Source organism: Phalacrocorax aristotelis, chromosome 32, assembly GCF_949628215.1.
Source record: "Phalacrocorax aristotelis chromosome 32, bGulAri2.1, whole genome shotgun sequence".
In the NCBI taxonomy this organism is placed as follows: Eukaryota; Metazoa; Chordata; class Aves; order Suliformes; family Phalacrocoracidae; genus Phalacrocorax; species Phalacrocorax aristotelis.
Window position 1 is genome coordinate 249,367 of NC_134307.1, and position 21,552 is coordinate 270,918.

At 67.0% G+C, this 21,552-nt stretch overlaps 1 protein-coding gene across 1 annotated transcript in view; it reads left to right on the top strand.

Moving 5' to 3' along the window:
- The window catches only part of SRCAP (Snf2 related CREBBP activator protein), a 36,415-nt gene extending 15,200 nt beyond the window's left edge, over window positions 1-21,215 (top strand). Inside the window, 21 exon segments of the mRNA XM_075076584.1 lie at window positions 672-864; window positions 1,585-1,721; window positions 1,801-1,987; window positions 3,351-3,520; window positions 4,175-4,617; window positions 5,068-5,254; window positions 5,925-6,112; window positions 6,785-6,955; window positions 7,662-7,902; window positions 8,543-8,753; window positions 9,394-9,544; window positions 9,547-9,613; window positions 11,179-11,236; window positions 11,238-11,382; window positions 13,263-13,432; window positions 14,323-14,519; window positions 14,609-14,723; window positions 15,300-15,461; window positions 16,435-16,614; window positions 16,926-17,009; window positions 17,438-21,215. Of these exon segments, the coding sequence (XP_074932685.1) occupies window positions 672-864; window positions 1,585-1,721; window positions 1,801-1,987; window positions 3,351-3,520; window positions 4,175-4,617; window positions 5,068-5,254; window positions 5,925-6,112; window positions 6,785-6,955; window positions 7,662-7,902; window positions 8,543-8,753; window positions 9,394-9,544; window positions 9,547-9,613; window positions 11,179-11,236; window positions 11,238-11,382; window positions 13,263-13,432; window positions 14,323-14,519; window positions 14,609-14,723; window positions 15,300-15,461; window positions 16,435-16,614; window positions 16,926-17,009; window positions 17,438-18,814 (4,834 nt within the window). The 3' untranslated portion in view covers window positions 18,815-21,215.
- Window positions 21,216-21,552: the final 337 nt, after the last annotated feature.

The following is a 21,552-nucleotide window of genomic DNA, read 5'->3' on the forward strand; positions in this document are numbered from 1 at the left end:
GTGGTTCCTGTGGGTGCACAGTAGCAACCTGGGGGCACCCATGGGTGCTCTGTGACTGTGTGTGGGTGCTGTGTAGCTGCCTGGGGGCACCCATGGGTGCTCAGTTACTGCCTGGGGATACCCATGGGTGCGCTGTAGCTGCTTGGGGGTAGGCTGACATATGACTGTAGCTGCCTGGGGGTACCTATGGGTGACCTGTAGCTGCCTGGGGGCACCCATGGGTGCTCTGTAGCTGCCCGGGGGTACCCGTGGGTGCGCTGTACCTGTCTGGAGGTGCCCTGTAGCTGCCCGGGGGTACCCGTGGGTGCCTGGGGGTACCTATGGGTGACCTGTAGCTGCCTGGGGGCACCCATGGGTGCTCTGTAGCTGCCCGGGGGTACCCGTGGGTGCGCTGTACCTGTCTGGAGGTGCCCTGTAGCTGCCCGGGGGTACCCGTGGGTGCCTGGGGGTACCTATGGGTGCCCTGTAGCTGCCTGGGGGCACCCATGGGTGCTCTGTAGCTGCCCGGGGGTACCCGTGGGTGCGCTGTACCTGTCTGGAGGTGCCCTGTAGCTGCCCGGGGGTACCCGTGGGTGCACTGTAGCTGCCTAGGAGAACCCCTGGGTGCTCTGTACCCCGCCCCAGGAGCACCCGTGGGTGCCGGTGGGCTGACGGGTGTTCCCTCCCCGCAGCCAGCGGCGGCTGTTGCTGACGGGGACGCCGCTGCAGAACAGCCTGATGGAGCTGTGGTCCCTCATGCACTTCCTGATGCCCCGCGTCTTCCAGTCCCACCGGGAGTTCAAGGAGTGGTTCTCCAACCCCCTGACCGGCATGATCGAGGGTAGCCAGGAGTACAACGAGAGCCTCGTCAAGCGCCTCCACAAGGTGGGGGCACCCCGGTTTTGGGGGGCCGGGGCGGGGGAGGCGCGCGGTTGTAGCAGGGAGGGCGTTGGGTCGCGTTTTGGGGTGTGGCTGGGTGGGGTTAACCCTGTTTTGGGTGTAGCTGGGTGCGGGTGATGCCTGATTTAGGGGGTAGCTGGTTCAGGCTGACTCCTGTTTCAGGGTGACATCCGTTTTGGGGTGTAGCTGGTTGAGGGTTAACCCTGTTTTCCGTGTGGGTGACACCTGATTTAGGGTGTAGCTGTTTGAGGGTGACACCTGTTTTGGGGTGACCTCCATTTTGGGGTGTAGCGGAGTGGGGTTAACGCTGTTTTGGGTGTAGCTGGGTGTGGGTGACACCTGTTTTGGGGTGACCTCCATTTCGGGTTGTAGCTGGCTCTGGGTGACCCCATTTGGTGGGGTAGCTGCTTGGGGGTGACCCCCATTTTGGGGTCACCTCCATTTTGGAGCATAGTTGGTTGGGGTAACCCTTTCTTGGGGTGTAGCAGGGTGGGGGTAACTCCCTTTGGGGGGGTCACCCCCTATTCAGGGTGTAGCGGGGTGTGGGTCACCCCATTCCCCAGAGCACCCCAACTCCACGGTGGGGTTGACCCCCACCCCCCAGCTTATCACTGCGGCGCAGAAGGGGGGGGTAGGGGGTGATTACCCCCGTATTGTGGGGTGGAACCCCGAAACATGCCAGCAGCTGATTGGCCGCTCCCCCAGGTGCTCCGTCCCTTCCTGCTGCGCCGCCTGAAGGTGGACGTGGAGAAGCAGATGCCCAAGAAATACGAGCACGTCCTCAAGTGCCGCCTCTCCAAGCGCCAGCGCTACCTCTACGATGACTTCATGGGCCAGGCCAGGTGGGTGACACGTCCCCGCGCGCCCCCCCCGCGTCACCGGGACCCTCCCCCTGACCCTCCCCGTGTCCCCTTCCGGCAGCACCAAGGCCACCCTGGCCAGCGGACACTTCATGAGCGTCATCAACGTGCTGATGCAGCTCCGCAAGGTGTGCAACCACCCCGACCTCTTCGAGCCCCGGCCCGTCCACTCGCCCTTCATCACCGAGGGCATCTGCTTCGTCACCGCCTCCCTCGTCCTCCGCGCCCTCGACCCCGACCCCTTCAAGGTGACGCCGACACCGACAGCGCGTGGGGTCGGGCCGTGGAGGGGTCGGGGTGGCGCCGGGAGGTGGTTCGAGGCGGCGTTGGGTGCGCCCTTTGGTGGCACCAGCACCTGAGGGCTCGAGGGTGACCTCGTGGTGGCACTTCTGGAAGGTGGAGGGACTGGGTGGCCCTTTGGTGGCACTTCTGTGGAGGCAGAAGGACTAGGGCGGGCTTGTGGTGGCACTTCTGGGGACGTGGAGGACATGGGAGGCAGCAGGTGAAGGTCTCAAGGTCTTCTTGACCAGGGTTATGGAGATGGAGGTGAGATGTAGGGGTGCCACAGGCCACCAAGTCACTGTTGCCAGCACTCGAGGCCACCACCATGACCTGTGGTGGCAGTTTTGAGAAGGTAGATGGACTAGGGTGGCCTTGTGGTAGCACTTCTGGGAGGTGGAGGGACTGGGTGGCCCTTTGGTGGCACTTCTGGGGAGAAGGAAGGACTAGGGTGGCCCTTTAGTGGCACTTCTGGGGACATGGAGGACATCAGAGGCAGCAGGTGAAGATCTCAAGGTCTTCTTGACCAGGGTTATGGAGATGGAGATGAGGTGTAGGGGTGCCACAGGCCACCAAGTCACTGTCACCAGCGCTCGAGGCCACCACCATGACCTGTGGTGGCAGTTTTGAGAAGATAGATGGACTAGGGTGGCCCTTTGGTGGCATTTCTGGGAGAGTGGAAGACATGGGATTCATGAAGTGAAGATCTCAAGATCTTTTTGACCAGGGTTATGGAAATGGAGGTGACACATAGGGGTGCTACAGGCCACCAAGTCATTGTCACTAGCACCTGGGGCCACCACCATGATCTGTGGTGGCTCTTCTGGGGAGTGGAGAGACTGGGTGGCCCTTCGGTGGCACTTCTGGGGACATGGAGGACATCAGAGGCAGCAGGTGAAGGTCTCAAGGTCGTCTTGACCGGGTTATGGAGATGGAGATGAGGTGTAGGGGTGCCACAGGCCACCAAGTCATTGTCACCGGCCCTTGGGGCCACCACCATGACCTGTGGTGGCTCTTCTGGGGACGTGGATTGTCTGGGGTGGCCCTTTGGTGGCACTTCTGGGGACATGGAGGACATGGGAGTCATCAAGTGAAGGTCTTGAGGTCATCTTGACCAGGTTCATGAGGACACAGTTGAGGTGTAGGGTTGGCCCGAGGTGACACAAGCCACCATGTTGTCACCAGCACCCAGGGCCACCGCCACGTCCCCGTGGTGATGGCAGCTGTTGGGGGGTGCAGGGGACACAGGCGATGGTCTGAGATGCAACCACGGGCAGGACCTGGGTGGGGGTGGGGGGACAGTGTGGTGACGTCCCTGCGGTGTCCCCGCAGCACGTGGACATGGGGCTCTTCGACCTGGTGGCCCTGGAGGGCCGGGTGTCCCGCTACGCCGCCGACACCTTCCTGCCCCGCTGGCGGGTGACGCGGCGGCTGGTGGAGGACGTGGCCGCCGCCCCGGACCCCCCGCCGCGCCCCAAGCCTGTCCGCATGAAAGTCAACCGGTGAGGGGGACGATGGGGACACTGGGGTGGCCTTGGGGACACGTGGGGGGTGGTGGGACCCATGGGGTCACTGGGGTGGCCTTTGGGACATGGGGGTGGTGGTGGCACCCTTGGGGACACTGGGGTGGCCTTGGGGACACAGGTGTTGTGGTGGGACCCTTGGGGTCACTGGGATGGCCTTGGGGACACCATGGGTGCCTTGGGGTCACTGGGTAGTGGTGGGACACTTGGGTGGCCTTGGGGACATGGGGGTGGTGGTGGCACCCTTGGGATCACCGGGGTGGCCTTGGGGACATGGTGGGGGGGTGGTGGGACCCTTGGGGACACTGGGGTGGCCTCGGGGTCAATGGGTGTTGGTGTGACGCTTGGGGACACCATGGGTGTCTTGGGGTCACAAAAGGTCTTGGGGTCACTGAGGTGGTCTTGGGGACACCGTGGGTGCCGGTTTGGGGTCAGGGTGCCCAGGGGGTTGGGGGTGGGGGTCAGGGTGCCTGTGTGGGGGCTCTGGGGGTGCCTGAAGTGTGGTCAGGGTGCCCCAGCGGGGGGTCAGGGTGCCCCGGGTGGGGGTCTGGGGGTGCCTGGGGGTGGGTCAGGGTGCCTGGGGGGGGTTGGGGCGCTCAAGGCCCCCCCCCCCCCCGTGTCCCCCTCCCCCAGGATGCTGCAGCCGGTGCCGAAGGCCGAGAGCCGGGCGGTGCTGCTGCTCAACAGCCCCCGCCCCGGGGGGGGCCCCCCCACCCCTCTGGGGGTGCTGCCCGTCGGCCCCGCCCCCCCACCTGCCGGACACGCCCCCCAGCCCGCCGGACACGCCCCCCAGCCTGCCGGACACACCCCCCTGCTGGTGGCCCCCGCTCCGCCCGGGGTGACGCTGGCTCCCGCCCTGCTGGCGCCCGCCTCTCCTGCCGTAGGCCCCGCCCCTCCCGCGGTAGGCCCCGCCCCCGCAGCTGGGGCCCCGCCCCCTACCGCAGCCACTGCCCCCCTGCTGCCCCCTGGGGGGGCGGGGCTGGGGCTGGGGCTGGGATTGGCCCTGGCGGCCCCGCCCCGGCCCCCGCCCACCCTGCTGCCTGCACTGGCCCCGCCTCCCGCCGGCCCCGCCCACGGTGAGAGGGCAGGACTTGAGAAGGGTGGGAGGGGCTTAAGGAGGGGTGGAGCCTGGGAGGGGTGTGGTAATGGGGTGGGGTGGGTGGGGCTTGAATGGGCAGGTTTTGAGGGGTGGGGCTTGGCAAATGGGCTGGGAGTGGGGGTGAGATGGGCGGGGCTTAAAGTGTGGTGCGAGGAGGCGGGGCTTGGTCACTGGGTGGGGCTTGAGGTGTTGGTGTGGATTGGGAGGTGCTTAAAGGGGCGGGGATTAATAGTGCAGGGGTGGGGCCAAGGTGGGGTGTGGCTTAATTGGTGACTGAGTGGGCGGGGCTTATCTGAGTGGGCGGGGTTAGTAAGGGTGGCAGGGCCAGTGCTTTGCATGGGCCTTCAGCAAAGGGGGTGGGGCTCGGTGGGCGGGGCTGGTGCCAGTGGGTGGGGCCTCCCCTCCATTAACCCCTTCCCCCCTGCAGCCGTGCCGCCCGCTCCTCTGGCCGCCCCCCCCGCGGCGGGCGCCCCCCGGCCCCCCCAGCCCCCCCCGGCCCCCACCTTGGGGGGTAAAGGGGGGCCCCCCCTGGCCCCCCCTGGCCGCCTACGCCCTGCCCGGCCCCGGCCCGCAGCGCCTCCTGCTGGCCCCCGACATGCAGGCCCGCCTGCCCTGTGAGTACCCCCAAAACGGCCCCCCCCGCCCAAGCACCATCCCCCCCGAAAGCACCATCCCCCCCCAAACACCACCCCCCAAAGCACCACCCCCCCAAGCACCACCCCCCCCAAGCACCACCACCCCCAAACTCTCTCTCTTTCCGCCCAAAACATCTCCTCCCCAAAAACCCCATTTTCCAGCCCCAAAATTACCTTTTCCCCCCAAAAAGCATCTCCCCCAAAACATTTCCTCCCCCCAAAATAACTCCTCCCCCCAAAACATCCCCTTCCCCCAGAACCTCTTCTCCCCCCAGAACCTCTTCTCCCCCCCAAAAAACACCTCATCCCCCAAAATACCTTCTCCCCCCAAAACTCATCCTCCCCCCAAAAAAATACGTCCTTCACCCCAAAAAAATGCTTTTCACCCCCCAAAAAAACCCACCTCCTCCCCACAAACTCATCCTCCCCCCCCCAAAATATCTCCTTCCCCCCGAAACTCTTCTTCCCCCCCCAAACTCCTCCCTCCCCAAACACCTTCTTCCCCCCCAAACATTTCCTCCCCCCCCAAACATTTGCTCCCCCCCCCAACCCCAAACCCCTCTCCCCCTTCCACCCCCTATATTTCGGGGGGGCCCCCCCTGGAATTCCAGGGGTGCGCCCCCCCTAACTGCCTGCCCCCCCCCCGCAGCCGGCGAGGTGGTGAGCATCGGGCAGCTGGCGGCGCTGGCCCAGCGCCCCGGGGGGGGGGGCGCCGGGGGGGGGGGGCGCCGGGGGGGGCCAAGCCCCTCACCCTGCAGCTGCAGGGCAGCAAACTGACCCTGGCCGCCCCCCCCCCTGCGGCACCTGGCCCCTCGCCCCTCCCCGCGGCCCTCCCGCGTAAGTTGGGGGACCCCTCACTGGCCCCCCCCCCCCCACTTTGAGAGCGGGCCCCCCCCTTTAATGAGGACACCCTGGGGGGGGGGGTGTTGGGGAGGGGTTTTGGGGGGGTGGTGGGGTCAGGGAATGGGGTGCCTCCCCAAGCTGTACCCCAAAATGGAGGATGGGTGGGGGTGGGACCCCTGAAAAATAGGTGGGACCCCCCCCAAAAATAAGTGGGAACCTCCCCCAAAATAGGCAGAGTTCTTCAAAATGGGGGAGTCCCGATGATGGGGGGGGACCCTGAGGGGGGGAGGCTCCTGAAGTGGGGGGGTGGGGGGCCCAGAAGTGGGTGAGGGATTCTCAAAGTGGATGGGGGACCCCTGAAATGGGGGGGGGGGCCTAAAATGGGGGGGAGGCCCGAGTGGGGGGGACACACACCTCTGCCACTGGCACCCCCAAAAGTGGGGGCTCCCTAAGGCAGGTGTAGGACCCTAAAGGTGGGGGGAGACCCCCAATATGGGTAGGAGATGGGTGGGTCACCCCCAAAATGGGTACCCCCCCCAGCAATGGATGGGGACCTCTGATATGGGTGGGTGGGGCTGGGGGGACCCTAACAACACCCCCCCTATTTTTTTGGGGGTGGGGGGGGTTTGGGGTGCCCCCTAACACCCCCCTGTGCCCCCCCCCTAGGGAACGTGGTGCATCTGGTGGCGGCTGGGGGGCAGCACCCGCTCCTGGGCCCCCCCTGCCCAGGTCACCCTGCTGGCACCCGTCGCCCCCACCGGCACCCACAGGGGGTCCCCCCGCTGGGACCCCCCCTCAGCCCCCCACCATCGGCCTCCCCATCGCCACCGCCCCAAGGTAAGGGGGGGATGGGGGGTCTTCGGGTGCCCCCCCTAAACCACCGGGACCCCCACACCCGGGTGCCCCTGAGCCCCCCCTGGGCACCCCCTGGGTGCCCCTGAGGACCCTCCCAGACACCCCCCTGTGTGCCCCTGCGCCCCCCCAGACCTCTCTGGGTGCCTTCCTAAACCACCAGGACCCCCCTGGGTGCCCCTGAGCCCCCCTTGACCCCCCCAGAATCTCTCTGGGTGCCCCTGAGCCCCTTTGGGACACCCCAGGATCACCTTGGGTGCCCCTGTAATCCCTCTGGGGGTCTCCAGGAACCACCTGGGTGCTTCTGAGCCCCCCGTGACCCCCCCAGAATCCCTCTGGGTGATCCTGAGCCCCCCTTGACCCCCCCCAGCATCCCTCTGGGTGACCCTGACCCCCTTTAGAACACCCCGGGAACCGCCTGGGTGCCCCTGGGACCCACCCAGACCCCTTTGGGTGCCCCTAAGCCCCCCCCAAACCCCTTTAGCTGCCCCTGTAACCTCTCTGGGTGCCTCCAGGACCCCCCTGAGACCCCCCCAGACCCCCCAGGACCCTTCTGTACCCCCAGGACCACTTACTTCCCCCCCAGGGCTCCATTGGGTGCCCCTGGCACCCCCCAGAACAATCTCAAGACCCCCCTGGGTGGCCCTTGGGGGGTGGGGTGTTGGGGGGCGTTGGGGGTGGGTCTGACAAGCCTGTGCCCCCCCCCCCCCCAGTGCCGACACCACTGGTGAACAGCGGGGGGGTGGTGAAGATCGTGGTGCGACAGGCGCCCCGAGACGGGCTGGCGGCCCCCCCCACCCAACCCCCGGCACCCCCACCCGCACCCCGACCCCCACCGGCCCCTCCGGGGCGGCCCCTCCTGCGGGTGCTGCCTGCGCCCCCCCCCGCCGGCGTCCCCCCCGCCGCCGCCGCCGCCATCCCCGACCTGATGGGTGAGTGTGTGACCCAGCACCCACGGGTGCCCCCCACAGTCTTGGGGTCCCCCCATGCCTCTGGGGGGGCCCCACGTGGCCCTGGGTGTCCCCCACACCTTTGGGTGCCCCCCTGCGCCCATGGGTGCCCCTCAACCCCTTGGAGATCCCCCCACGCTGGTGGGGTGCCCCCCCACACCCATGGGTGCCCTTGCATGCTGTGGTGTGCCCCTCTGCACCCACGGGTGCCCCTCACCCCCCTGGGGTCCCCCCCTGCTGGCGGGGTGCCCCCACATGTCCTGCGGGTGCCCCCCCTGCACCCATGGGTGCCCCTCAACCCCCTGGGGATCCCCCCATGCTGTTGTGATGCCCCTCCACACCCATGGGTGCTCCTCAGCCCCTGGGGATCCCCCCATGCTGTTGGGGTGCCCCCCACACCCATGGGTGCCCCTGCGTGCTTTGTGGTGCCCCCCTGCACCCATGGGTGCCCCCCCCAACCCTGGGTGCCCCTATATGACCAGGGGTGCCCTCCCAGGGTAACTCCCTGCACCCATGGGTGCCCCCCCCACCGCCCTGGGTGCCCCCCACACTATGGGGTGCCCCCCGGGGTTGCCACCAGCCACCCCCCCCCGACCCCCCTCTTTCCCCCTTCCCCCTGCAGCACCCGCAGCACCCACAGCACCCGCCGCCCCTCCTGCCGCCGCCGCCGCCCCCCCCGGGGGCCCCCCCAGCCCCCCCCGCCCGCCGCTGCCGCCCCCCCCCGGGAGGAGCCCGAGGGTCCAGGGGGGCCCAGCCCCCCGCCAGCACCCACCCCCCACCGGCCACCCCCCCGCCGCCAGCCCCCACCCCCGCCGCGCTCCCCCTTCTACCTGGTAAGCACCCTGGAAAATCGGGGGGGGGGGGGGCACCCATGGGTGGGGGGCACCTCTGAGGGGGCCGGGGGGGCCACAATGAGGGGGGGAAGGGGGATTTGGGGGGCACCCATCGGTGAGGGGCAGTGGGGCCCTTATGGGGGGCGTAAAGGGGGATTGGGGGGGCACCCATGGATGGGGGGCCATTATGGGGGGGGTAAAGAGGGATTTGGGTGGGTGGGCACCCATGGGTGACAGGCAATGGGGGGCCCTTATGGGGGGCTAAAGGTGGATTTGGGGGGGCACCCATGGGTGGGGGCGCACCCTGGGGTCTCTCTGGGAAGGGATGGGGGGAACCTGGGGGGGCACCCAAGGATGGGGGGGGCATCTCTGGGGGTGTAAGGGGGGGTTGGGGGGAGACACCCAAGGTGGGGGGCACCCATGGGTTCCTAGGGGTCCTTCCCCCCCCACCCACGTGCCCCCCCTGCAGGAGTCCCTGGAGGCGAAGCGGCTGCGGGGATTTAGGGGTGCTGTAGGTGGGACTTAGGGATGCTGAGGCTGTTTGGGGGGTGATGAGGCTGTTTGGGGGGTGCCGGGGAGGGGCTGGGGGTGCCGGGGAGGGGGGTCCTTCCCCCCCCCCACCCACGTGCCCCCCCCGCAGGAGTCCCTGGAGGCGAAGCGGGTGCGGGGCCGGGCGGAGCGGCTGGAGCGGCTGCTGCGGCTGAACGAGCTGCGCTGCGGGCTGGCCCCCGTCTACGGCAGCGAGGTGCTGGGGCTCTGCACCCTGCCCCCCCCCGCGCCCCCCCCGGGGGGGGCCCTGGCCCGCGCCGTCCCTCGCCCCCCCCCCAGCGCCTGCGGCAGCTCCAGCCCCTCCTCGACAGGTAACGGGGGGGACCCGGGCGTTCGGGGAGGGGTTTGGGGGGACCCAGGAGTCTGGGGAGGGGGGTCTGGGGGGTTTGGGGAGGGGTCTGGGAGGGGTTTGGGGGGACCCAGGAGTCTGGGGAGGGGGGTCTGGGGGGTTTGGGGAGGGGTCCGGGGCATTTTGGGGGACACGGGCATTTGGGGAGGGGTTTGGGGTGACCCAGGAGTCTGGGGAGGGTGGTTTGGGGGTTTTGGCGGGGGGCCCAGGGGTTTTGGGGGGACCCAGGACTCTGGGGAGGGGTCCGGGGGGTTTGGGGAGGGGTCCAGGGGGTTTTGGGGGCAACCCAGGACTCTGGGGCGTGGTCTGGGGAGTTTGCGGAGGGGTCCAGGGGTTTTGGGGCGACCCAGGAGTCTGGGGAGGGGTCTGGGGGTTTGCGGAGGGGTCCAGGGGTTTTGGGGGGACCCAGGAGTCTGGGGAGGGGTCGGGGATGGGGTCCAGGAGTTTTGGGGGGACCCAGGAGTCTGGGGCGTGGTCCGGGGGTTTTGGGGAGGGGTTCAGGGGGTTTTGGGGGGGCCCAGGAGTCTGGGGCAGGGTCCAGGGGGTTTTGGGGGGGACTGAGAAGTCTGGGCAGGGGTCCAGCGGATCATAGGTTTTGGGGGGGCCTAGGGGGTTTGGGGGACCCAGGCATTCAAGTGGCGTCTGTGGGTTTTGGGGGGATCCAGGGTTTGGGGGGGCCCCGGCATTTGGGGGGACCTCGTTATTCAGGGGGGGACCCCATTATTCAGGGGGGGACACAGGCGTGTGGGGAGGGGTTGGGGAGGGTTCCAGACACCTGAGGACCCAGGTGTTTTGGGGGGACCCAGGAATCTGAGGAGTGACCCAGGCACCCAGGATGGGGTCCCAGGCCTCCGGGGGGGTCCCAATTTTCTCACCCCCCCCCCCCCCCAGGCTCATCTTAGTGCTGCCTCCCGTGGGGGCACGGGGGTCCTGGTGTTTTAGGGGGACCCAGGAATCTGGGGGGGTGACAGAGACACCTGGAATGGGGTCCCAGGCCTCTGGGGTGGTCCCTAATTGTCGGGGGGGGGCCCCAGTTTTCGGACACCCCACCTTCCTCCAGGTTCATCTTAGTGCTGCTGCTGGTGGGGGCGTGGGAGGTCCAGGTGTTTTGGGGTGACCCAGACACCCGGGATGGGGTCCCGGACCTCCAGGGGGATCCCCAATTGTTGGGGGGGTCCCCAATTTTCTGACCCCCCCCTTTCCTCCAGGTTTATCTTTGTGCAGCTGCCAGTGGAGGCATGGGGGTGCAGGTGTTTTAGGGGGACCCAGGAATCTCAGGGGTGACCCAGACACCCGGGATGGGGTCCCAGGCCTCCGGGGGGGTCCCCAATTGTCGGGGGGGTCCCCAATTTTCTGACCCCCACCCCAGGTTCATCTTAGTGCTGCTGCTAGTGGAGGTGTGAGGGTCCAGGTGTTTTAGGGGGACCCAGGAATCTGAGGGGTGATGCAGGCACCTGGAATGGGGTCCCAGGCCTCCGGGGGGGGTCCCCCAATTTTCTGACCCCCCCCCCCGCCCCTTTCCCCCAGGTTCATCTTCGTGCTGCCGCCGGTGGAGGCGCGGGGGGTGGCCCTGCACAGCTGCCGCCCCCCCGCCCTGGCGCCTGCGCCAGCAGGCCCAGCTGGAGCAGCGGCTCTGGGAGGAGCTGGCGCCGCGGGGGCGAGGGCTGCACCGGGTGCTGCGCAGCATGCGCACCCACTTCCCCGACCTGCGCCTCATCCAGTACGACTGCGGTACGTGGGGGCACGGGGGGCGCGGGGGGCGGCGGGGGCGTGAGGGAGTGGGGGACGTGGGGGACATGGGGAGGTGGGTGCTGCACGAGCACCCGCTTCTCTGCTCTCCCCCTCTCCCAGTCCTGGGGACGTCAGGGACATTATTGGGGACATCAAAGATATTGGGGTGTTGGGGACATCGGGGGCGTTGGGGACATTGGGGGTGTTGGGGACATCAGGGACACTGAGGACGTGGGGGTGTTGGGGACATGGGGGACATGGGACGCAGGGGACATGGGGAGGTGGGTGCTGCACGAGCACCCGCTTCTCTGCTCTCCCCCTCTCCCAGTCCTGGGGACGTCAGGGACATTATTGGGGACATCAAAGATATTGGGGTGTTGGGGACATCGGGGGCGTTGGGGACATTGGGGGTGTTGGGGACATCAGGGACACTGAGGACGTGGGGGTGTTGGGGACATGGGGGACATGGGACGCAGGGGACATGGGGAGGTGGGTGCTGCACGAGCACCCGCTTCTCTGCTCTCCCCCTCTCCCAGTCCTGGGGATACTGGGGACATCAGGGACGTTACTGGGGACATCAAAGATATTGGGGTGTTGGGGACATCGGGGGCGTTGGGGACATCAGGGACACTGGGAACATGGCGGTGTTGGGGACGTGGGGGACATGGGGGACATGGGGAGGTGGGTGCTGCACGAGCACCCGCTTCTCTGCTCTCTCTCTTCGGCAGTCCTGGGACATCAGGGACATTATTGGGGACATCAAAGATATTGGGGTGTTGGGGACATCGGGGGCGTTGGGGACATCAGGGACACTGGGAACATGGCGGTGTTGGGGACGTGGGGGACATGGGGGACATGGGGAGGTGGGTGCTGCACGAGCACCCGCTTCTCTGCTCTCCCCCTCTCCCAGCTCTCCCCCTCTCCCAGTCCTGGGAACGACAGGGACATTATTGGGGACGTCAAAGTTATTGGGGTGTTGGGGGTGTTGGGGACATCAGGGGCGTTGGGGACACGGGAGGTGTAGGGGACATGGGGGACATGGGGGACACTGGGGACATAGGGCACATCAGGGAGCACCCTGGAGGCATCACAAGCACCCACTTTCCCCACCTCCTCGTGCCACCCCGGCGTCTCCACCGACGTCCCCAGCCATGTCCCTGTGTCCCTGGTGCCGTCCTCACCCCACCGCGTCCCAAATGGGAGCTGTCGCCACCCCCGCTGGGTGCCGTCCTCGTGTCCCTAATGATGTCCCCGTTGCTGACCCCATGCCCCAAGTGACGTCACCACCAACGTCCCCGTGTCCCCAGCTGTGCTTCCATCTCCCTAATGATGTCCCCACATCCCTAGTGGTGTCCCCAATGGTGTCCTCAGTGGTGTCCCCATGATGCCCCATGTCCCCATTGGTCTCCCCATGTCCCCACTGATGTCCCCACGTCCCTAGTGATGTCTCCACTGGTGTCCCCATGATGCCCCGTGTCCCCATTGGTCTCCCCATGTCCCCACTGATGTCCCCATTGGTGTCCCCATGTCCCCACTGATGTCCCCACGTCCCTAGTGATGTCTCCACTGATGTCCCCACTGATGTCCCCACGTCCCTAACGGTGTCCCCATGATGCCCCATGTCCCCATTGGTCTCCCCATGTCCCCATGATTACCCCATGATGTCCCCATGGCGTCCCCATAGCCCTAATGATGTTCCCGTTGATGTCCCCATGATGTGCCATGTCCCCATTCATCTCCCCGTGATGTCCCCATGGCCCCACTGACGTCCCCACCCCAACCACACCATCCCACCCATCCCCATCCCAAACGAGGGGGGGGTGTCACCCCACCCCTCCCCCTTGGCGGTGGCCCCCGGTGACACCGGCGTCCCCCCCCAGGGAAGCTGCAGACGCTGGACGTGCTGCTGCGGCGCCTGAAGGCGGGGGCCCACCGCGTCCTCATCTTCACCCAGATGACCCGGATGCTCGACGTCCTCGAGCGCTTCCTCACCTACCACGGCCACATCTACCTGCGCCTGGACGGCAGCACCCGCGTCGAGCAGCGCCAGGTGCGGGGGGACCCAGGAGTTCGGGGGGCACCCAGGTGTCCGGGCACTGACACCCTTGGACCTCCCCATGGGTCTTGGGTGTCCTGGAACCTTCTCCTGCTCCCACCTTGGAGCCACACCTCAAGGGCTTGATGGTGGCAGGGAAGAACCTGGTGTCTGTGGAGGCTCCTGGTGTCCATGGAGGATCCTGGTGTCCATGAGGGTACCCAGGTGTCCAGGTGGGACCCAGGTGTCTGGGCACTGACACCCTTGGACCTCCCCATGGCGACTTGGGTATCCTTGAACCTCCTCCTGGTCCCACCTTGGAGCCACATCTCAAGGGCTTGATGGTAGTAGGGAAGAACCTGGTGTCCATGAGAGGGCCCAGGTGTCCCTGAGGGGACACAGGATCTGGGTGGGACTCAGGCATCCAGTAAGGACCCAGGTGCCCAGGGTTTGACACATTTGGACCTCCCCATGGGGACCGGGTGTCCAGGAACCTTCTCCTGGTCCCACATTGGAGCCACATCTCAAGGGCTTGGTGGTGGCAGGGGGACCCAGATGTCCACAGGGGAACCCAGATGTCCCCATGGGGACCCAGGTGTCAAGGAATCTCCCCCCGCTCCCACCGTGGAGCCACATCTCAATAACTTGATGGTGGCAGAGGGGACCCAGGTGTCCCTGAGGAGACGCAGGCGTCTGGGCCTTGACACCCTTGGACATCCCCATGGGGTGTCCTTGAAGCTCCCCACGGTCCTACCTTGGAGCCACATCTCACGGGCTTGATGGTGTCCATGGAGGATCCTGGTGTCCAGGAGGGACCCAGGGGTCCGGGGGTGACCCCCACGTACTTGAGTCCCCCCCTCACGTGGGACCCCGGCGTCCGGGTGGCGCCGCGCTCTTCCCTTCAGGCCCTGATGGAACGTTTCAACGCCGACAAGCGCATCTTCTGCTTCATCCTCTCGACCCGCAGCGGCGGCGTCGGTGTCAACCTGGCAGGTGCCGACACCGTCGTCTTCTACGACAGCGACTGGAACCCCACCATGGACGCCCAAGCCCAGGACCGGTGCCACCGCATCGGCCAAACCCGTGATGTCCACATCTACCGGTACGTCTAGCTCCTGGACCCCTGGGTGTTCTCCTGGACCCGTAGCTCCTCCGTGGTCACCTCACCCCACCGCTTTGTCCCCTCCTCAGGCTCATCAGCGAGAGGACGGTGGAGGAGAACATCCTCAAGAAGGCCAACCAGAAGAGGATGCTGGGAGATATGGCCATTGAGGGGGGGAACTTCACCACCGCCTACTTCAAGCAGGTAGCTGAGGTCTCAGGCGTCCAGGGGGGACCCAGGTGTCCAGGCACCCACACCCTTTGACCTCCCCATGGGAACCCAGGTGTCCAGGAACCTTCTCCTGGTCCCACCTTGGAACCACATCTCAAGGGCTTGATGGTGGCAGAGGGGACCCCCATGTCCATGGAAGATCCTGGTGTCCATGACAAGACCCAGGCATCTGAGGGGGACCCAGGTGTCCCAGTGGGACCCAGGTGTCCAGGCACCGACACCCTTGGACCTCCCCATGGGAACCCAGGTGTCCAGAAACCTTCTCCTGGTCCCTCCTTGGAACCACGTCTCAAGGGCTTGATGGTGGTAGGGAACAACCTGGTGTCCGTGGAGGATCCTGGTGTCCATGAGGGGTCCCAGGTGTCCAGGTGGGACCCAGGTGCCCAGGGTTTGACACACTTGGACATCCCCATGGGGACTTGGGTGTCCAGGAACCTCCCCATGGTCCCACCTTGGAGCCACATCTCCAGGACTTGATGGTGGCAGAGGGGACCCAGGTGTCCAGGGGACCCCCGGGCCTGGCGCTGACCCCCCACCCACCCCCCCCAGCAAACGATCCGGGAGCTGTTCGACATGGCGCCGGAGGAGCCGGGGCGCCGGGAGCCGGACAGGGACAAGGACAAGGAGAGGGACAAGGAGAGGGACGGGGACGTCCCCCCCGACGAGGATGAGGACCCGGCGGCCACCCGGCGCACCCACATCCTTGAGCAGGTGGGGCCACATGTCCCCCCATGTCCCCCAAATGCCACCCCGTGTCCCCCGGTGTCCCCAACGCCCCTGATGTCCCCAACGTCCTTGATGTCCCCAACACCCCTGGTGTCCCCAACGTTTGATGTCCCTTGATCTCCTGATGTCCCCATACCCCTGGTGTCCCCAACATCCTTGATGTCCCTTGATCTCCTGATGTCCCCATACCCCTGGTGTCCCCAACATCCTTGATGTCCCTTGATCTTCTGATGTCCCCAACACCCCTGTTGTCCCCAACGTCCTCGATGTCCCCAACATCCTTGATGCCCCTCATTATCCCTGAGGTCCCCAACATCCCTGACGTCCCTCAATCTTCTGATGTCCCCGACGTCCCCCACATCCCCGTGGTCCCTGGTGGCCCCTGATCTCCTCGATGTCCTCTAATGTCCCCCACATCCCTCATGTCCCTGATGTATTTGATGTCCCCTTCACGCCTGTGTCCCCTGATGTCCCCTGGTGTCCTTGATGTCCCTCATGGTCCCGATGTCACCGATCTTGAGGTCCCTAATATCCCCCAACATCTGTGGTGTCCCTCGATCTCCTGATGTCCCCAACGTCCCTGATGTCCCTCGATCTTCTGATGTCCCCGGCATCCCTGATGTCCCCATGGCCCTGGTGGCCCTGAACACCCTGATGTCCCCCACGTCCCCGTGTCCCCTGGTTGCCCCTGATCTCCTTGATGTTCGCTGATGTCCCCCACATCCCTCATGTCCTTGATGTATTTGATGTCCCCTTCACGCCTGTGTCCCCTGATGTCCCCTGGTGTCCTTGATGTCCCTCATGTCCCTAATGTCACCGATCTCCTCGATGTCCCTAATATCCCCCAACATCCCTGATGTCCCTAACGTCCCTGATGTCCCCAACGTCCTTGATGTCCCTTGATCTCCCGATGTCCCCAATGTCCCCCCTGTCCCCCTGACGTCCCCGCTGTCCCCAGGCGCTGTGTGGGGCGGAGGACCCCGAGGACATCCGGGCGGCCTCGCAGGCGCAGGCGGAGCGGGTGGCGGCGCTGGCCGAGTTCAGCGAGAGCCTCAGCCCCGAGGAGGAGCGCGGTGGCCCCGAGCCCGAGGAAGAGCTCTCCAAGGCCGAGCAGGAGATCGCTGCCCTGGTCGAGCAGGTGGGAGACACGCCTCTGGGGGGCTTTGGTGGGGACCAAGGTCTACGGGGGGTTCAGGAGGACGTGGGTGGTTGTGGGGCTGGAAGGACCAAGGTCTACAGGGGGTTCAGGAGGACGTGGGTGGTTGTGGGGCTGGAAGGACCAAGGTCTACAGGGGGTTCAGGAGGACGTGGGTGGTTGTGGGGCTGGAAGGACCGACATGGCCGGTGGGGTTTGGGGCTACCTGGGCACGCAGGGGGAGGTGTTGGGGGACCCCAGTGTCCGGGTGGGGGACCCCAGCACCCAAGGGAGCCATGTGTCCGTTGCGGCAGCTGACGCCTATCGAGCGCTACGCCATGAACTTCCTGGAGGCGTCGTTGGAGGACGTGAGCCGGGAGGAGCTGAAGCAGGCCGAGGTGCGTGGAGGGGAGCACCCATGGGTGGGGGGCGCTCCCCTCAGAGTCTTGCTATGGGTTTTGGGGGTCCCAGAGGGTCCTGCTATTGGCTGGGGGCACCCAGGGGATCCCACAGTGGGTACCCATAGGTTAGTGGTGGGGGCACCCATATAGGTGGCCCAGTATGGGTTGGGGGGTGCCTTTGGGGGTCCCGCTATGGGGCAGAGGACACTCAAGGGGGTCCTGCTTTGGGGCAGGTGGCACCCATAGGTCCCTGTTAGTGGTGGGGGCACCCACAGGCGCCCCAGTATGGGTTAGGGGTCACCTAGGGGTCCTGCTGTGGGGCAAAGCGCACTCATCAGGGTCTTGGTGTGGGGCAGGGGGTACTTGAGGTGGGGGTGGGGTGTCTGGTGATGGGTTGGGGACACCCATGGGTGCTGCCCCCGCAGGAGCAGGTGGAGGCGGCGCGGAAGGACATCGACCAGGCCAAGGGTGGGGGGCGATTCCGCCTGCCCCCCCAGGAGGAGGAAGAGGAGGAAGAGGCCGCTACCCCGGGGGGGGATGAAGGCCCCGGGGGACCCCGGCGGCCCCGGAGGGTGCGGGGTCCCTCCCGGCCCCTCCCCGAGCGTCCCGGCACCCGTGCCAGCCAGCGCCTGCGGGCGGCTGGGACGGCCAACCGGGCCTCCCCGGCGTCCCCGCGGGCGACACCCCCGTCCCCACGGGCCCCCCCGACGTCCCCACGGGTGACCCCGACATCGCCGCGGGTGACGCCAACGTCGCCGCGGGCCACCCCGACGTCCCCCCGGACGCCGCCGACGTCCCCCCGGGGGGCGGCGACGTCCCCCCGACCCTCCCCGGCCCCTACGGCCGCGCCGGTGACGTCGCAAGCCAACGCGGTGACGTCGCAAGCGTCCCCGGTGACGTCGCAAGCCAACGCCGTGACGTCGCACAACCCCCCGGTGACATCGCACGCGGCCCCGCTCCTGCCCGCCGCCCCCGTGACGTCGCAAGCGATCCCGGTGTCGTCGCAACCAGCCCCGGCGACGTCACAAGCGCCCCCGGTGATGTCACAGATGCCCCCGGTGACATTGCAGCTGGTCCCGGTGACATCACAACCGCTCCCATTGACGTCACAACTGGCACCAGCAGACGCAAATGCAACCGCAGTGACGCCCCCGGCCCTGAACCAGGTGCCAGGGACACCCAGCACCCCGCCGCCGACGTCACACCCAGCACCAGTGACGTCACACCCGGCGCCGGTGACGTCACAACCAGCACCGGCACCATGCCAGGAGACTCTCCCGCCTTCCGAGGCGGCGCCAGCGCCACCGGACGCAGCGCCGGCACCGTCGGCCACGCCCCCAGCGACGTCACCGCCGGCCCCAGCGCCCTCGGAGGCATCGCCGGTGACGCCGGACGGGCCGGGGGGGACACCGGCGAGCGGGGCAGGACCGGGCACAGCCGGGCGGGCACCCCGCCGCCGCCGCAGCGCCGACGTGGAGATCCGGCAGAGCCGGGGGCCGGGGACCGTCAGCCAAGGTGCTGCGGCAGCTGCCGGGCGGTTGGTGACAGTGCTGGAGAACCCCCGTCCCTGGGCGACCCCGGCGCCGCCGCCACGATCCCCCCGGCACCAGCCCCAGCCCCGGCGCCAGCCCCGGCCCCCCGAAACGCCGCCGGGACGCCCCCCCAAGCGGAGGGGGGGACCACGTCGCCGCCACCACGACCCTCCCGGCAAACGGCGGCGGGGGCGGCCGGCTCGGGGGGGAACGGTGGCAACGGGGGCTCCCCAAAGTCCCGGCAAGCGGCGGCGGGGGCGGCCCCCCTAAGCGGGCATCCCCCGACAGCAGCGCCTCACCTCCCCCGGCTCCCCGCAGCACCCGCCGGCACCCTGGGGCCCCCCTCATGGCCCCCCTGGAGCGGGAGCCGGGCCGGCGCCGGCGGCGTTCTCCCCCACCTTCCTCGGAGGACGGGGGGAGCGGGGACGAGGGGGGGCGGCGGCGGCCCCCACCAGCCAAGCGGCGCCGGCGAGCGGGCGGGGGGGCTCCACGGCACCGCCGGCGGCGACCTCCACCGCCGGCGCGGCGGGGTCGGCAGCGGCGGCGGCAGCAGCCCCCGCGGCGCTGCGCGGCCCCCCCCGCTGCCAACACGCGCTCGGCCGCTGCCGCCGCCCCCACCCCACCCGGGGGCCCGCCGGCACCCCCTGACACCCCGTCGGCGGCAGCGGCGGCTGTCCGCGGCCGCAAGGCCAAGACGTGACCCCCCCGGCCGCCCCCCTGCGGTCCGAGGGGGCCGGCAAGATGGCCGACCAGGGCCCTACAAAGGGCTGAGTGGGGCGGCGCGGTGGCGGGGGGGGGGGGGGGCCACAAGATGGCCGTCAGGGTGCGCCCAGAGGTTATGGGCAGATGGGCCCAAAATGGCCGACCAGGCACACAGAAAATGGCTGACCAGGGGCCCACGAAATGGCCAACTGAGTGCATATAAAATGGCCGCTTTGGTGCCCACGAAATGGCTGACCAAGCACCTACCAAGTGGCCAACTGGGCGCCCACAAAATGGCCGACTGGAACCCTCCTCAAAATGGCCGACTCAGCGCAGCTTCCTAACGGCCAACCAGATGATCCTAAAATGGCCGCCGGGCCCCACCCATCACAAGGTTCGTCGATCTGGCGCTTTTGAGCCGCTTCAAAATGGCCTACAGGAACCGCCTCAGCAGGGATTGGCCGACCACGCCCTCAAGATGGCCAATAAGGCGACCCCTCAGGACAGCCAAGCCAGTGGCCCCAAGATGGCCGATGAGCCAGCTCAAAATGGCCGACCGGAGCCGCTCCGAAATGGCTACCTGGGTGGCCCCGAGATGGCCGACGGCGACCCCAAGATGGCCGATGGGGGTCTCGAGATGGCCGACTGGAACAGCTCAAAATGGCTGCCCGGGTGACCCTGAAGTGGCGGATGGTGACCCCAAGATGGCCGACCTGGCGGGCGATGACGTCAGAGACGGTGGCTAGCGTGGACCTGCTGACGTCAGAAGGGGCACTTGCATCGAGCGCGATGATGTCAGAGCCAGCAGCCCTCTGGAACAGTGACGTCAGAGGCGGCGGCGGCCATGATGTTGCAGCTCGCAGCCGTGTTGCTCCTCGTGATGTCAGAGGTAGTGGCCACCTTGGAGCTGACGTCAGAACCAGCAGCCATCTTGCGTGCAGTGATGTCAGGGGCAGCGGCCATCTTGAATGCAGCAATGTCAGAACTGGCGGCCATCTTCGGCGCAGTGATGTCAGAGGTGGTTGCCATTTGGAACCTGGTGATGTCAGAACCGGTGATGTCAGCGTGGGGCATCTGTGTCGTGTCAGGGAGGGCAGCCATCTTGAACAGTGATATCAGAACCAGCAGCCATCTTAAATGCAGTGATGTTGGAGGCGGTGGCCATCTTGAACCTGGTGATGTCAGAAGTGGCAGCCATCTTGAATGCAGTGATGTCAGAGGCGGTGATGTCAGCGTGGGCCATCCTGATCTCAGTTGATGTCAGAGCGGGCGGCCATTTTGACCATGGCATGTGTGGGAAGTAGCAGCCATCTTGACTCCAATGGATGTCGTAACTGGCGGCCATCTTGAAACGCAGTGAATGTCACAGCCAGTGGCCATCTTGACCCCAGCAGATGTGTGAGAGTTGGTGGCCATCTTGACCTCAGCAGACATCAGAGCCGGTGGCCATCTTGACTCTAGCAGACATGGTGTCCAGCAGCCATCTTGACTCCAGCAGACCCCAGCGCTGGCAGCCATCTTGACCCCAGGAGACATAGGCCGTGGCAGCCATCTTGACTCCAGTAGACATCTGACCTGGTGGCCATCTTGACTCCAGTGGACATCTGAGCCGGCAGCCATCTTGACTCCAGTGGATGTCGGAGCCGGCAGCCATCTTGATCCTGGCACAGATAAAACCCAGCGGGCCGTTTGACTCCAGTGGCCGTCAGAGCTGGTGGCCATCTTGCCCCTGGCAGCTACGCCACCCGGCAGCCCCCTCGCCCCCCCCCCCCCCCCGTGGCTGTCTGAACTGGCAGCCATCTTGCGGTGGGAGCTCTCAGCCGGGCGCTCAGCAGAGTCAGAGGGCTCCGGGGCTGGGGGGGGACACCCCGGGCGGTGCCGGGGTGGGGGGCATTTTTTACCCGTGTACATTGGCGGGGGCCCGACCCCCTGTACAGCCCCATGTAAAATAGGTTCCTTTTGAACACGATCTATGCAAAGGTGCTTTGTGCTGGGCTGGGGGCGGCCAGAGTGGAAGGTTGGGAGGGGGTCTGGGTGCCGGGGGGAGGGAGGGGGTCACGGGGGGGCCCCCCACCCCCCCAGCGTGGGGCACCGTGTACAGACGGCGGCTGTAAGCTTTCCTGCGGGAGAATGCGATGAATAAAGGGTTGAAAGTGGAGAGTTTTGGGGACCCCCCCCACCCCCACCCCCAAAAGGTGGGGGTACCCAGGCGTCTGGGGTGCCCAGGGATTGAGCGGGAGGGGCTAAGAATAGCCTTAGGTAGTTAAGGGGGTCTCGGGGAGGGGTGTGTGTGTCATATAGAGTTT